Source organism: Salvelinus fontinalis, chromosome 19, assembly GCF_029448725.1.
Source record: "Salvelinus fontinalis isolate EN_2023a chromosome 19, ASM2944872v1, whole genome shotgun sequence".
Taxonomy (NCBI): domain Eukaryota; kingdom Metazoa; phylum Chordata; class Actinopteri; order Salmoniformes; family Salmonidae; genus Salvelinus; species Salvelinus fontinalis.
The window spans coordinates 14,821,444-14,838,367 of record NC_074683.1 but is presented as its reverse complement, the minus strand read 5'-3'; the positions used below and the strand labels follow the sequence as shown (position 1 = coordinate 14,838,367).

General features: G+C 42.7%; 1 protein-coding gene across 20 annotated transcripts in view; it reads right to left on the bottom strand.

Annotated features, from left to right (window-relative positions):
- mycbp2 (MYC binding protein 2) overlaps positions 1 to 16,924 on the bottom strand; it is a 211,337-nt gene that overhangs the window by 141,613 nt on the left and 52,800 nt on the right. For all 20 annotated transcript variants that reach the window (XM_055870888.1, XM_055870878.1, XM_055870882.1 and 17 more), the window contains 3 exons: positions 14,606 to 14,744; positions 14,124 to 14,200; positions 5,014 to 5,218 (listed from right to left, as the gene is read on the bottom strand). In XM_055870888.1, the coding sequence (XP_055726863.1) occupies positions 5,014 to 5,218; positions 14,124 to 14,200; positions 14,606 to 14,744 (421 nt within the window). The remainder of the gene's footprint in view (positions 1 to 5,013; positions 5,219 to 14,123; positions 14,201 to 14,605; positions 14,745 to 16,924) is intronic.

Here is a 16,924-nt window from a genome sequence, read left to right as displayed (position 1 = left end):
ATGAGGTATTTGTGGTAGATATGCACATGAAGGCAGGGTAAAGTGACTAGCCATCAGGATATATAATAATACGAGTAAAATAAAGAACAGAGCATCAGCTTATAATGAGTGTAAAAGTGTGTTTGTACACTACCGGTCAAAAGTTTTAGAACACCCACTCATTCAAGGGTTTTTCTTTATTTGTACTATTTTTAAACATTGTAGAATAATAGTGAAGACATCAAAACTATGAAATAAAACATATGGACTCAAAAAGTGTTAAACAAATCAAAATATATTTTATATTTGAGATTCTTCAAAGTAGCCACCCTTTGCCTTGATGACCGCCTTGCACACTCCCGGCATTCTCTCAACCAACTTCACCTGGAATGCTTTTCCAACAGTCTTGAAGGAGTTCCCACATATGCTGAGCACTTGTTGGCTGCTTATCCTTCACTCCGCGGTCTGACTCATCCCAAACCATCTCAAATTGGTTGAGGTCGGGTGATTGTGAAGGGCAGGTCATCTGCTGCAGCACTCCATCACTCTCCTTCTTGGTCAAATAGCCCTTACACAGCCAGGGGGTGTGTTGGGTCATTGTCCTGTTGAAAAACAAATGATAGTCCCACTAAGCGCAAACCAGATGCGATGGCGTATCGCTGCAGAATGCTGTGGTAGCCATGCTGGTTAAGTATGCCTTGAATTCTAAATAAATCAAAGCGTCACCTGCAAAGCACCCCCACACCATAACACCTCCTCCTCCATGCGGGAAATACACATGCGGAGATCATCCATTCACCCACACCGCATCTCACAAAGACACGGAGGTTGGAACAAAAAATCTCCAAAGGACAGATTTCCACCGGTCTAATGTCCATGCTTGTGTTTCTTGGCCAAAGCAAGTCTCTTCTTCTTATTGGTGTCCTTTAGTAGTGATTTCTTTGCAGCAATTCGACCGTGAATGCCTGATTCACGCCGTCTCCTCTGAACAGTTGATGTTGATGTCTGTTACTTGAACTCTGAAGCATTTATTTGGGCTGCAATTTCTGAGACTGGTAACTCTAATGAACTTATCCTCTGCAGCAGAGGTAACTCTGGGTCTTCCATTCCAGTAGCGGCCCTCATGAGAGCCAGTTTCAGAGTGCTTGGTTTTTGTTACTGCAATTGAAGAAACTATCAAAGTTGTAAAAAATTTGCAGATTGTCTGACCTTCATGTCTTAAAATAATGATGGACTCATTTCTCTTTGCTTATTTGAGCTGTTCTTGCTATAACATGGACTTGGTCTTTTACCAGATAGGACTATCTTCTGTATACACCCCCCCCCCCCCACCACCTTGTCACAACACAAATGATTGGCTCAAACGCATTAAGGAAATAAATACTTTTAAGGAGACACACCTGTTAATTGAAATGCATTCCAGGTGACTACCTCATGAAGCTGGATAAGAGAATGCCAAGAGTGTGCAAAGCTGTCATCAAGGCAAAGGGTGGTTACTTTGAAGAATCTCAAACATAAAATATTTTTTTGATTTAACATTTTTTTTGGTTACTACATGATTACATGTGTTATTTCATCGTTTAATGTCTTCACTATTATTCTACAATGTAGAAAACAGTAAAAAAATAAAGAAAACCCCTTGAGCGAGTTCTAAAACTTCTGACTGGTAGTGTATGTGTGTGTGCATTTGTGTTGTGTCGGTATAAAGTGCATTCGGAAAGTATTCAGACCCGTTGACTTTTTCCACATTGTTACGTTACAGCCTTATTGTAAAATGTATTAAGTCGTTTTTTTTGTCTCTCATCAATCTACACACAATACCCAATAATGACAGAGAAAACAGGTTTTGGAATTTTTTGCAAAATAAACAAAAATACCTTATTTACATATGTATTCAGACCTTACGCTATTTGTACTCTTCCTGGGGTCCAGAAAAATGAAGGCAGTTAATACAATTTTAAAACTTTACAATACAGTCACAGATTTCACAACACAGTGTGCCCTCAGGCCCCTACTCCACCACTACCACATATCTACAGTACTAAATCCATGTGTATGTATAGTGCGTGTGCCTGTGTGAGTGTCAATGTTTGTGTTGCTTCACAGTCCCCGCGTAGTCTGTTCTGGACTTGGGGACTGTGAAGAGACCTCAAGTGGCATGTCTTGTGGGGAATGCATGGGTGTCCGAGATGTGTGTCAGTAGTTTATACAGACATCTCGGTGCATTCAACATGTCAATACCTCTCATAAATAAAAGCAGTGATGAAGTCAGTCTCTCCTCCACTTTCAGCCAGGAGAGATTGACATGCATATTTTTAATATTAGCTCTCTGTGCACATCCAAGTGAGCTTATTGCAATTTTGCTAAGTCTTTTTTTGTGGCAAACTAGGGCCTGTAGGACCTTCCTTGTTGATAGTGTTGTTAAGGCAGAGTATCGCTTTATTATAGACAGACTTCTCTCCATCTTAGCTACTACTGCATCAATATGTTTTCACCATGACAGTTTAGAATCTAGTGTTACGCCAAGAAGTTTAGTCATATCAACTTGCTCAATTTCCACATTATTTATTACAAGATTTAGTTGAGGTTTAGGGTTTAGTTCCAAATACAACGCTTTTAGTTTTAGAATTATTTAGGGCTAACTTAATCCTTGCCACCCACTCTGAAACTAACAAATAACAAATAAAGTTTTCCAGCCCCAGACTATGATCAATAATGTCAAAAGCCGCACAGAAGTCTAACAAGACAGCCCCCACAATAATTTTTTCATCAATTTCTCTCAGACAATCAGTCATTTATGTAAGTGCTGTGCTTGTTGAGTGTCCTTCCCTATAAGCGTGCTGAAATTGTCAATTTATTTACTGTAAAATAGCATTGTATCTGGCCAAACACCATTTTTCCCAGAAGTTTACTACGGGTTGGTCACAGGCTGACTGGTCGGCTATTTGAGACAGAAAAAGGTGCTTTTCTATTCTTGGGTAGCGGAATGACTTTAGCTTCACACTTTAGCTTCACATCGTTTTATGTTGTTGTTATCCTGGCACCATACTGCTAAGTCTCCGACCTCCTCCCTGTAGACCGTCTCATAGCCGTCGGTGATTTGGCCTACCAAATTTGTGTCGTCAGCAAACTTGGTGTTGGAGTCATGCGTGACCATGCACCGAGCTTTAGTCTGTAAATAGCATTCTCACATAGTTATTTCCCCGCTTGTCCAAACGGGAGAGGGCAGTGTTAAATGCAATTGAGATCGTGTTATCTGTGGATCTGTTGGGGCGGTATGTGAATTGGAGTGGGTCCAGGTTGTCTGGGATGATGATGTTGATTGTGTCATGTCCAGCTTTTCAAAGCACTTCATAATTACAGATGTGAGTGCTACAGGGTGAAAGTCATTTAGGCAGGTTGTTATTGTGAACAGTTTGAAACATGTTGGGTTTACAGACTGGAACAAGGAGAGATTGAAAACGTCAGTGAAGACACTCACCAGCTGGTCTGCCAATGCTTTGAGAATGTGCCCTGGTATTCCGTCTGACCCGGTGGCCTTGCGAGCGTTGTACTCACATTGGCCACGGAGAGCGGGATCATACAGTCATTTGGAGAAAGGGCTTTCACACAAGACTCAATGTTTTATGGCACTTAGCTTGTTTGGGAGTTCTCCATCACTGGACATGTCACGACTGGGTTTCCCTTTGTAATCCGATAGAACCTGCAAGCGCTGCGTCAGAGCCGGTGTAATTAGATTCCACCTTCCTCCAATATTGTCCTTTAGCATGTTTGATGTCTCGGAGGTCGGAGCGGGCTTTCTTGCATGTGTCTATGTCCCGTTTCTTGTAAGCAGTAGCTCTAGCCTTTGGCCCAGCGCGGATATTGCCTGTAATCCATGGTTTTTGGTTTGGATATGTTTGTATAGTCACAGTGGGGACGACATTGTCTATGCACTTATTAATGAAGCCCGTGACTGGTAAAGTGGTAAACTCCTCAATGCTATTGGGTGAATTTTGGAACATATCCCAGTCTGTCCTAGCAAAACAGTATTGTAGCCTTGCGTCTGCTACATCGGACCACTTCTGTATTGAGCGCATCACTGGTACATCCTGTTTGAGCTTTTGGTGTTTGCTGAGATTTGCTAAAAGGAGGGCCTTGTATGCGTTTCTGTGGGTAGAATAAAAATGGTCTAGAGTTTTAGTACCCCTAGTGGCTCAGGAGACGTGTTGGTAAATGTGAGGTACAACGGTTTTAAGTCTCCCAGCTTTAAAGTCTCCGCCCACCAGAAACATTGCCTCTGGGTGAGTGGTTTTCTTGTTTTTCTATGGCCCTATATATAGTTTGTTGAGTGCCTTAGCGGTGTAGGTTCTATGAGGGATTTAGACATTCGTGAAAATTACGGATGACAACTCTTGGTAGATTATGCAGCTTACCTAGAGGTATTCTTTATCAGGTGAGCAAAAGCTTAAGATTTCTTTCACAACGGAAGCAGCGCACTAGTTGTTTATGAAGAGGCACACCCCTCCCCTTTGGACTTGCCCGAGGCCGCCTTTGTCCAATCATGCCGCTGCATGGAGAAACCCCTGAGTTCTAGGTATAGTCATCCATCCACATCTCTGCAAGACATACAATATTGCAGCTTTTCAAGTTTGTCTGATGGAAGAGCTTTGTTCGAGAGTCTCTCATCTTATTCTCGATTGACTGGACATTTGTCAAAAAGAACAGAGGGGAGTGCCAGTCGATTTTCTCTTCGTCTCAGTCTCACAAGGAAGACGGCTCGTCTACGGCGTCTACACCTGCAGCGTTTTGGTAGCCCACAAAACAAAGGCATGAACAAGGGAACATCTGAGTCGATGTTGAATTCGAAATCAAGGTTACCAACTGTCGATCTTATGTCTAGAAGTACTTGGCGGTCATGTGATAATAGTATGAACTTTCTGTACGAAAAAAATTAAGATAAACATGAAAAGAAAAGTCACTAAATATCCGTCAGCGGCATCTTGAATCACTTCCTTCCCGTCTGTGTACGTGTGTGTTATCATCCATACTTACTGGACTCTCCATCCTCTCCCTTGCTGGCAGAGCCGGTGAAGAACACGCTGCCATCCTCGGCCACCAGCAGGGCGTGTGAGCCGTCATGGCCCACCGAGAACTGGATGATCTTAGGGGACTTGGTGACAGGCAGCTCCACCCATTTACCTGCCGACGGACCACCTTGCTTGATGCCAAGGCTCTGATACTTCCCTGTGTAGTAGATCTGAGGGAGGGAGGGGCAGGGTGGAGAGGGAGAGGGAGAAAATATTTTTAAAAGGAACTGTTATGAAAAACTAACTTTAACGGTTGAAAACCTCTAACTTTACCATGGTCTCACGCCGGACGCTTCGGCTGAAAAAGAGTGTTCTGATTATCACGACATCAGTGTAGCACAAAAGCTAATTGGCTCAAGTACCACCTCCAGACAAAAATGAGAGCAAACCTCACTGGACCACTTTAGAGCTGCTTAGACTGTTTTCAAGTTGTTTAGACCGTTGAGTGTTTCCAGGAAGAATGTACATACACATCCCACGTGCGAAGACACACAAGAAACAGTCACACCAAAGCATGCCTCAAAGTCTCAAATCTCGTCTTTTCAGATGCATTTCTTAATGAGGAGGAAAACTGAGGCAAAATTCAGCCCCTCTAAAAAATTTGGCCAAATCACAACACTCGTGGGATGTTAAGGCCTATTTGGATAGGGCTAAATTGAAATGTTTCTTGCAGAAGAAAAATGAAGAGCATATGCACAACCATTGTAGCAATTGAAAGGGAACAGTTTGGAAATAATGGGGAAATTATTAGACCAAAGTTTGACAACAGTTCACCTGACACAAGACAATCCAAATATTACACTGTTGATTTTTTTTAAAGACTACTCCTGGAAAATGTGGGGTAGGTGCAAGTGGCCACACACCCCACTAAAGTGGGCATAGTTCCCTAAGCAATTTTAATGCACTTTTATGACTCAAAGAAGAGTCTTCAACTATAAGGTACTTTCAGCTCTACTAGCTGTGCCGTTGAGGAACTAGAGCAGGCACACAGTGCTTGGTAACACTTTGTCATAACCATGTCATAACAGCTAATATAACGTGTCATAACCTTTCATAATATGGTCAGAAAACTGTCATGACATATTTAGACCCTGTTGTGTGACATATTTCCTTATTTTATGGCTGGTTATGATACCTACAAAAGAGTGTCAAAACCCACAAAACATCCCATTACACCATAGCCTACTTGTCAACAGGATGTTCATGTTACATAACATTTTATGAAACATAAGACAATATTACATTATCATTGTAATTGTGCACACATTGATGTCAGACATCTACCCCAATGCTCTATTGCTGATGACTAGGATGAATGAAGGAGAAGATTTAAGGAGCAGGACAAGACACCCTCTTTTTGACTGATGACTGACATAAGGGCATCTACGTGATGGGCCCATCTGGCTTATATGATTATGGTGGTCATAATGCTTCTTGACAGAGTCATAAGGTGTATTTTCTTAGTCCAAGTAAAGTGACAGGACGGTCATCATTTTTTAGGACAGTGTAATAAAGGGTATTTTCTACAAGTTTTTTAAAATATGCTGTAAAAAATACATAACGTAAAGTGTTATATTGTTTTTTCATTTGGAACACAACCCTGCATCGCCCATCACACAATTACTGTAGTCAAAAAAAGTTCCATTATAAATCACAATCTGGGTCAGGTGGGCATGATTTGAAAGCCTGTTCCATTTCCAACATGACTAGCTAAGTTATGAAATACCATCTTGCAACGTTTTAGGCTTTCACAAAGCAACTCGGAGAAATGGATCGACATGTTGGCGCACATAGAAAGGAGTCATGAGTGCGTTCACGTGCGTGTGCAGCGGCTCATTTTCTTATAAGCAATAAACAAACATAGGCCCATTCTGTTCAAAACAAACCAGGGTATGACCACATACAAACATTGTGATCATAAAAGTTGACACTATATGACATGAGGTTTATGATCTGGAAACGTGAAGTGCACAGTTGGATTCACAGAGGTTTGGTTTATACCATCAACGTGGTATTTATTATAATCCTCAACGTCTCATCATTCAGAATACATTGAGTGCTCTTAATTTACAGGATTTCCCTCACTCCCTCACATCATTTTTTTGCAAAAGTTGCCCGATTACCCGGGAGGGATGGGACTTGAAGGTAACTGTGAATTCAATGTTGCATGTGGGCCAATACCCCCCGCCACATCTGGATGACATTTTTGCTGTACTAGCTGGTGGGAAACACTTCAGTAAAATTGACCTAAAACAGGCTTACCTGCAACTACCTGTTGAAAAGAGCTCCAAACAGTACCTGACAAACACACACAAAGGTCTATACAGGTATAACAGCCTGGTTTTTGGCATTTCATCAACCCCAGCCATTTGGCAACGAACTATTGACCACATCTTTCAAGAAATCCCAGGAACCCAATGTGTCTTGGATGACATGATCATAACAGGATGCAGACACAAAGATCACATGGCTAACCTGGAAACGGTCCTGAGAAGACTGAAAGAGTATGGACTACAGGCAAACTTACAGAAGTGTGAGTTCTTAACAAGAAATTTGTGGAGTGGTTGAAAAATGAGTTTTAAATGACTCCAACCTAAGTGTATGTAAACTTCGACTTCAACTATATATGGAAAATAGTCCTATTAGATAATTACGGTGTGATAACTCTGTTTTGTATACATCTTTTTTTTAATGCTTTAATTCCTTTTCGTTTCATTTTCTTTGACACTTATTAGGAAGTGATAAAGCCATAAACAAGTTCCCCATACAACCATCAGTTAGTGCCACAACGCTGCTCATTTGTGAAGTAATTAAATATCTTGTGAGTGTGTGTACGTTGTTGACATCTGCCTAAGTTACTGCGCAGAGCTACCAGCCTGGACGTCCAGACGACGTGTCCGGAACGGCCATCCGCTGCCCATTCTGGTGTTGGACTGCTCCGTTGGCAGAAAGCCTACCAGGGTAAACCACCAGAGGGGGACCGCAACATCAATCCCCAACCAGGACATCCCCTGGCCATTCTGGTGGTGGTTTGCAGCTTTTAGAAAGCCTACCAGGGTAAACCACCAGAGGGGGAACGCAACGAAAATCCACAACAAGGACATCCTGGTTATGGTGGTGTGCAACTTGCAGGATAATTACAAGACTGAAACCACCAGAGGGGGACGGTCATGACTCTCGTTCCTGGGTGAGGAGGGGGTTGGGGCAATGTTATGACTTAACAACCGGTCGTAAAATTTCTCTCTTGCACTGCAGTATGGAGAAGTCAAAAATTGTGTGTGTGTAGAGAGAAACACTACCAAAACATTATCAAAAGATTGGACATTGAAACAATATTTCTAACAAAAAATGTGGGAAATGGTTGGTGGGGATCCAAACAATAATCATGTCACATTATTTAGCATTTTGTGATGTCTTCACAGATGGTATAACAAGATAACTGTAACTCTGAAAGCAAACATGTTCGAGTTACCAGGTTTGCATCTAAATGTTGTAATCATATACGTTTTAAGTTTTAGAACACTTTTGTGAAGATGAAATGTGATTTTAGCCTTCTAAATGAGAATTGTTTTTCATATAAACTTTTGCCAAGTCAGTAACCACGCCCACGTGAGCATAGACATTGTGGCAACGTGATGGAACCACCCTCCAAGGCGAGTTCATAAAAGGAATGCTAACTACATTTACATTAGACCAGCGTGACAGACAGCGTGAACTGAACGTTACAAAATGGTGGGAACCTCTGAAAACTAGACCAGAGAACGTGAGGACGCAGTCCACACGCTGAAATGGTTGCAATTTAAATACAGACCAAGCAGGCGGACGGTGTAAGCCAGACGTCACGAATGGTTAGACTCTACCAGACCTAAGTGCAGCGCAAGCTGAATATGTGACCAATGGTTTAAAACTACTACACCAGAAAATGGTAAGACCCTCTGAAACTCTTAACAAGTGAAGAAGATGAAGACTAGACTTTCACAGTCTGCAGCTGTATATGTAAAATAGTCTAGGAAACTCGACCAAAGACGGACGACAAAGAACAGTTTCCTCTCCTCACCATCGGTACCTTTGAGGTATCTATTCTGATGAACAGGAGGAATAACAGACCCCTCAACACCGTGTGGTACGTTGGATGTAACTATTCTAACAAACACTCCAGAACAAAGAAGCCTACAACTAACTAAGGACATTGTGACCTCTGGTGGACAAACCAGAGACTTTTGTCGAACTACTCCCCATAGAAGGACAGAGACATACATTGCAATTATTTTCAAATGAGCGGTCATTCATGTACAAAGTATTCATTCTCATGAGCATAGCTTCCACATGTATGTACAATAAGCCCACTGTCTATCCCGCTCTTTCTTTCCCCACCCCTTTCATTGTGTAACAAGCGGTCATATCGGGTTAGTCCACTATAGACTGTTTCATTGCATTATGTTAATAATCAATCATCTATACTGTGTGTGTGTTTATGTAATTCTGTGTGATTATTTAGTTAGTAAATAAATAATTAAGCAATTTGTGTATCGCTGATTCTACATTTAGGTTAGGGGTCGTGCAGATTTACGGTGTCAACGACGTTCAGAATGAAACTGATGAGGTAATGATACATTAATTGATGGCTGGTATGATAATGCTATATCCTGATATATTCTTGAGTTAATTCGGGAAACGGTAACTCATTAAACAAACTTTTCCCGGGGTGCCCCAAGTTAGTACTGAGTTAATTGTTACATGATTAATTGAATCACATAATAATTAAACATAGTTAATTGGTTTGATAAAATAACAGTCATCACATTAATGGTTGTCACGTCACGACAGTATTGTAATCTCCTGGCCCAAACTACTGTAATTTTAGACCCTGTTAAATCTAAAATACTGAACATATTTGTTAAGAAACTGAACCAAGCACTAGCAGTCATTTTGGCTCTGGCAACATTGGCTCGTCGATTTTGACTGGCACCATATGGGTGGGCCCAAAGCCATAGGGTATGGCAAGGGCTGGATCCCTGTGACAATATGTAGCATTTTGCAACTGTATAGGCACAGATAGATGTGTAGAACATCTTTGGTATCGGTTTGTTCCAATCATTTAATATCTATGAATTAGAATGGTTCTGGAGGGAATTGCAGCCGTTTTATGGGCTCCTAACCAATTGTGCTTTTTTTTGTGTTTTTCCCACGCGGATCAACTTTTTTTTGTACATAATGTTTCTATCCATTATTTCCTATGACTGAAAATAGCTTCTGCACATCAAAACAGCTATCACTAACCTCGAAAGGTATGAATAGTTTCAATGATTTGCCGGCGAAGGACATACTGTTCGTCCGGACCAGGCCCAATCCCCAAAACTCGAAAAGAGGCAGCGTTATAGAGGCCGTGCGTGATACCTGAGGTGGCTACATCGCCAGGTGAATAAACAGCCTTTACCCCCCGTTATATTGACAAATTTGCTATAACTGGAGAATAAACTGGACGAGCTTCGCTCGAGACTATCCGATCGACGTGATCTGAAGAACTGTAATATCCTGAGTCGTGGTTGAACAACGGCACGACAGAATGGCAGCATATGGTAAACTCACTTCATTAATTAGTGCATCGATGACATCGTCCCCTCTGTATATTTTCTGGGTGATTTAAATATTGACTGACTTTCATCAAGCTGCCCACTCAAGAAAAAGCTTCAAACTGTAACCAGTACCTACAACCTGGTTCAAGTTATGAGTCAACCTACCAAGGTAGTTACAAAAAGGACAGGAATGAAATCAACATCTATTTACTAACGCTGCAGAAATTTGCTTTACAGCAGTATCCAAATCCATCATATGTAGTGATCCCAATATAGTAGCCATATCTAGGAAAACCAAAGTTCCAAAGATTTTTTTGTTTGTTGCAGATTTACTTTAGTGCCTTATTGCAAACAGGATGCATTTTATTCTGTACAGGCTTCCTTCTTTTCACTCTGTCATTTAGGTTAGTATTCTGGAGTAACTACAATGTTGATGATCCATCCTCAGTTTTCTATCACAGCCATTAAACTAACTGTTTTAAAGTCACCATTGGCCTCATGGTGAAATCCATGAACAGTTTCCTTTTTCTCTGGACGCCTGTATCTTTGTAGTGACTGGGTATATTGATACATCATCCAAAGAGTAACTAATAACTTCACCATGCTCAAAGGGATATTCAATGTCTGCTTTTCTTATTTTTTACCCATCTACCAATAGGTGCCCTCCTTGGCGATGCATTGGAAAACCTTATTTGTCTTTGTGGTTTAATCTGTGTTTGAAATTCTCTGCTTGACTCTGGGACCTTACAGATAATTGTGTTAAGCACTATTATTGCACATAGAGTGATTGCATGTACTTATGTGACTTTCTCGCATATTTTTACTCCTGAACTTATTTGGGCTTGCCATAACAAAGGGGTTGAATACTTATTGACTTAAGACTTTTCAGATTTACATTCTTAATTACATTTGTCAATATTTCTAAAAACAAAATTCCCCTTGACATTATGGGGTATTGTGTCTAGGCCAGTGACAAAATCCGAATTTAATCAATTTTAAATTCAGGCTGTAACAAAAAGTAAAGGGGTGTAAATACTTCCTGAAGGCACGAATACATCCACACTGAGCTTAAGGCTAGAGCTGCCGCTTTCAAGGAGCGTGACACTAATCCGGAGGCTTACAAGAAATCCCGCTACGCCCTCCGTCAAACCATAAAAAAGGCAATTCGTCAATACAGGACTAAGATCGAATCCTACTACACCGGCTCCGACAATTATGGGATGTGACAGGGCATGCTAACTATCACAGATTAAAAAAGAAACACAGCCGTGAGCTGACGCGAGCATATCAGACGAGCTACACTGAACAAAAATATAAATGCAACATCTAAATTGTTGGTCCTTTGTGTCATAAGGTGAAATAAAGCATTCCAGAAATATTCCATATGTACAAAAAGCTTATTTTACGCTCATGTTGGTGCACAAATTTGTTTATATCCCTGTTAGTGAGCATTTCTCCATTGCCAAGATAATCCATCTACCTGACAGGTGTGGCATATCAAGAAGCTGATTAAAACTGCATGATCATTACACAGGTGCACCTTGTGCTGGGGACAATAAAAGGCCACTAAAATGTGCAGTTTTGTCACAGAACACAATTCCACAAATGTCTCAAGTTGAGGGAGCGTGCAATTGGCATGCTGACTGCAGGAATTTAATGTTAATTTAAATCATCTGCGTGCTCGTCGTCTTCACCAGGGTCTTTACCTGACTGCAGTTCGGAGTCGTAGCCAACTTCAGTTGGAAAATTCTCACTTTAGATGGCCACTGGCACACTGGAGAAGTGTGCTCTTCACAGATTAAATCTCGGTTTCAACTGTAACGGGGAGATGGCAGACGTGTAGCTGAGCGGTTTACTTATGTCAACATTATAAAAAAAGTCTCCAATGGTGGTGGTGGGGTTAAGGTATGGGCAGGCATAAGCTACGGACAACGAACACAATTGAATTTTATCGACTGCAATTTGAATGCACAGAGATACCCGTGACGAGGTCGTGTCATTCATCCGCTGCCATCACCTCATGTTTCAGCATGATAATACACAGCCCCATGTCACAAGGATCTGTACACAATTCCTGGAAGCTGAAAATGTCCCAATTCTCCCATGGCCTGTATTACTCACCTTCCCGGCAATATCCATCTACTTTGCACAGCCATTGAAGAAGTGGGACAACATTCCACAGGCACCAATCAACAGCATAATCAACTCTATGTGAAGGAGATGTGTCACGCTGCATGAGGCAAATTGTGGTCACACCAGATACTGACTAGTTTTCGGCTCCACGCCCCTACCTTTTTATTTAAGGTATCTGTGACCAACAGATGCATATCTGTATTCCCAGTCATGTTAAATTGACTGACTTCCTTATATGAACTTTAAATCAATAACATCTTAGAAATGTTTGCATGTAGCGTTTATATTTTTGCCCTGCACTTGGCAAGTGTCCTGCACTGTTTAGAATAATGGTGTTTTGGGGCCTCCCGAGTGGCACAGCGGTTTAAGGCACTGCATCGCAGTACTAGAGGCGTCACTACAGACCGGGGTTCGATCCCAGGCTATATCACAACCGGACGTGATCGGGAGTCCCGGGCGGCGCGCAATTGGCCCAGCGTCGCCCGCGTTAGGGGAGGGTTCGGCCAGGGGGGGGGGCTTCACTTAGCTCATCGCTCTAGCGACTCTAGCAATCTCCCTTGTAACATACATAGTGAAGTGTGCAGAAGAGAAATGTGCTCTGAGCCAGAGCAATTCACACATCAACATATTTGAAAATGCCAATAAACACAAAGCTCTAACGGAAATGCGAGTAGTTTACTGTCATTCCAGGTGCTGAAGTTGGCTTGCTAGCTAGCAAGTGAAATTAACTTTACTCAGCCTGTATAGCAACCACTCGTGAGAACAGACGACTAGACCTTTTGCATAACATAATTAATGACTGGCCGCGTCTGTGACAACATGACTAAAAGAACCAACAACCAGATTTTTTTTATCAGACTATTTCCTCTAGAAGAAGACTGAAATAGTGTGAATTTACTTATCGAAATAATGGTTTTAGTAAAATTTGAACTGAATGTTGAGCCATGTGTCTATGTGTTCGTTTAAGAAAATAGGCATAAGAGGCAGTGCACCAAAAATATATAGCAACGGGTAACGCTTTGCAACGGAAAACTATTGGACAATTCCATGTTAGTCTATCCCCGTTTCGCCTCCATTTGGTTCTTAGTATATACACACTGGTGGTCACGTGACTGAAGTAGCTCAAATGTGTTAACTTCAAGCAGATGTTGTTGTGTTAGGGAGCGTTAATAGACTTGTGTGATGCAGAAGGAGTGTGTGTTTGTGTGTGTATATAATGAGGAAGAACAGACCGAGCAGAGCCCTTGTGTCGCTGGTCACATCAGATTAGAATGACGATTGCCTGCTTCTCGAATTCAATCTTCTTTGCACCCACAGTAACACACATGCATCTCAGTTTGTACAGTTCAGTTTGTACAGTTCTTACCTTTCCTGAGGCCGTTTTCATCAAAGCAAATTCCCTGCCTGCTCCCAGCAATGCTGCCTCCTCGTCAAACCCTGTACCTAGAAAACGCAAAAACACATTTTGATATGAGAAACACCGACGCACAAATTCACACACCCAGAAATATATTGCAGAAACTCACACGTGGAGACCGGTGCATTGCAATCCCTGGAATGGAATGAATCGAAAGGTATGGTGGTTTGCGTTTATTCCGTTCCAGACATTACAATAAGTCCATCCTCTGATTCAGTGACAACAGTCTCTACCTAAAAACACACATAGGATTATGCCTCATGCCAATATTTGACAGAGTGAGATGGTGAAGTTTCCCTAGACACTGATCTTGGTCGTGTTTAGCATTTCCCCCGCTAATGGTTAAGGTTAGGACTGGGGGGGAAGGGAAGCTGACCATAGATCTGTACCTAGGGGAAACTTTACCCGAGAGCATAGTCAGTAGGACTCACTGATGATGTGAAGGTCTTTCTCCAGGTCGAACAGAGAGATACCACAGGTATGGAGACACTTCCTGGCCAGTTTCAGCTGAAGCTCCTGCTGCAGCGCTGGGTCTGTACTGGTCGCGTAGATCCGCACCACAAACCCGTCCTGAGGGAAACATGGCAATTTCAGTTAACTTTATCTGAAAATGTCCTGGTTTTTCAGAAATCCTGGTTGGAAGATCCAGAATCCGCCCACTCAGGATTTCTGGAATATCTGAGAGTTTGAAGGAACATTACTGGAATTTTGAAAACCTAGTCCCGAGTAACACACATAGAAACACGCAAAGTCAGGTATTCCTGACATGCAAAGAGATTTGGATATGACGATTTTGACAGCCATACACTGTGTGTGTTTGTGCATGGATACACACCCCTAGCTAGCTAGCTATGGCATCAGGCCACAACATACCAGTTGGGTTGGCCCTGGCTTAGGTTTGTGCAATATTGTATGTTTTGAGAGCAATGCATGGCCGTTGCTGTGGGGAGAGAAAAGTGTATGCTTGAGATTCTATTTCTATGATGTCTCTCCCACTCTGCTCTGATAGCCTTGCAGGCTCATGTCTATCTCCATTATTGCACTTCATTACTTATTCAAAATTATTTCGTATTTAAGTACACAATTAGTAGCCGTCTATTTACCACCACCAAACCGATATTGGCACTAAGACCGCACTCAACGAGCTGTATAAGGCCATAAGCAAAGAAGAAATTGCTCATCCAGAAGCGGCGCTCCTAGTGGCCGGGGACATTAATGCAGCCAAACTTAAATCCATTTCACCTCATTTCTACCAGCAAGTCACATGTGCAACCAGAGCTGGAAAAAAACTCTATACCATCTTTACTTCGCACACAGAGATGCATACAAAGCTCTCCCTCGCCCTCCATTTGGCAACTCTGACTATAATTATATCCTCATTCGAGCAAAAGGTTAGAGCTGTCGCTTTCAAGGAGCAGGACACTAATCCGGTCGCTTAAAAAAAATAAACGCTCGTCGGATGTGGCAGGGCTCCAAAAATATTACGGACTACAAACGGAAACACAGCCAGGAGCTGCCCAGTGACGTGCACCTTTCAGATGAGCTAAATGCCTTTAATGCTCGCTTCGAGGCAAACAACACTTCAGCATGCAAGAGAGCAAAAGCTGCTCCGGACAACTGTGATCATGCTCTCCGTAGCCGATATGAGCAAAACCTTTAAACAGTTCAACATTCACAAAGCCGTGGGGCCAGATGGATTACCAGGATGTGTACTCAAAGCCTGCGTGAACCAACTGGAACGTGTCTTCACTGACATTTTCAAGCTCTCCCTGACCGAATCTGTAATACCCACGTTTCAAGCAGACCACCATAGTCCCTGTGCCCAAGAAAGCGAAGGTAACCTGCCTAAATAATTACCGCCCTGCAGCGCTCACGTCGTTAGCCATGAAGTGCTTTGAAAGGCTGGTCAAGGCTCACAACACCATCATGCCGGAAACCCACTCCTATTCGCATACGCCCCCAACCGATCAACAGATGACGCAATCTCAATCACACTCCACACTGCCCTTTCCCACCTGGACAAAAGGAACACCTATGTGAGAATGCTATTCATTGATTACAGCTCAGCATTCAAACCCATAGTGCCATCAAAGCTCATCACCAAGCTAAGGACCCTGGGACTAAACACCTCCCTCTGCAACAGGATCCTGGACTTCCTGATGGGACGTCCCCAGGTCGTAAGGGCAGGCAACAACACATCTGCCATGCTAATCTTCAACACTGGGACACCTCAGGGGTGCGTGCTTAGTCCCCTCCTGTACTCCCAAGACTGTGTGGCCAAGCATGACTCCAACACCGCCATTAAGATTGCTGACGACACAACGGCGGTAGGCCTGATCACCGACAATGATGCGACAGCCTATAGGGAGGTCATCAGACACCTGGCAGTGTGGTGCCAGGAGAACAACCTCTCTGTCAATGTGAGCAAGACAAAGGAGCGGATCGTGGACTACAGGAGAAGGAGGGCTGAACAGGCCCCATTTAACATTGACAAGGCTGAAGTGGAGCGGGTCTACAGTGTCCACATCACCAACGAACTATCATGGTCCAAACACACCAAGACAGTCCTGAAGAGGGCATGACAACACCGTTACCCCCTCAGGAGACTGAAAAGATTTGGCATGGGTCCTAGATTCCCCCCCCCCCCCCCCCCCCGGTATAGAAACTGCTCTGCATCTGACCGTAAGGCGCTACAGAGGGCAGTACGTACGGCCCAGTACGTCACTGGGGCCAAGCTTCCTGACATCCAG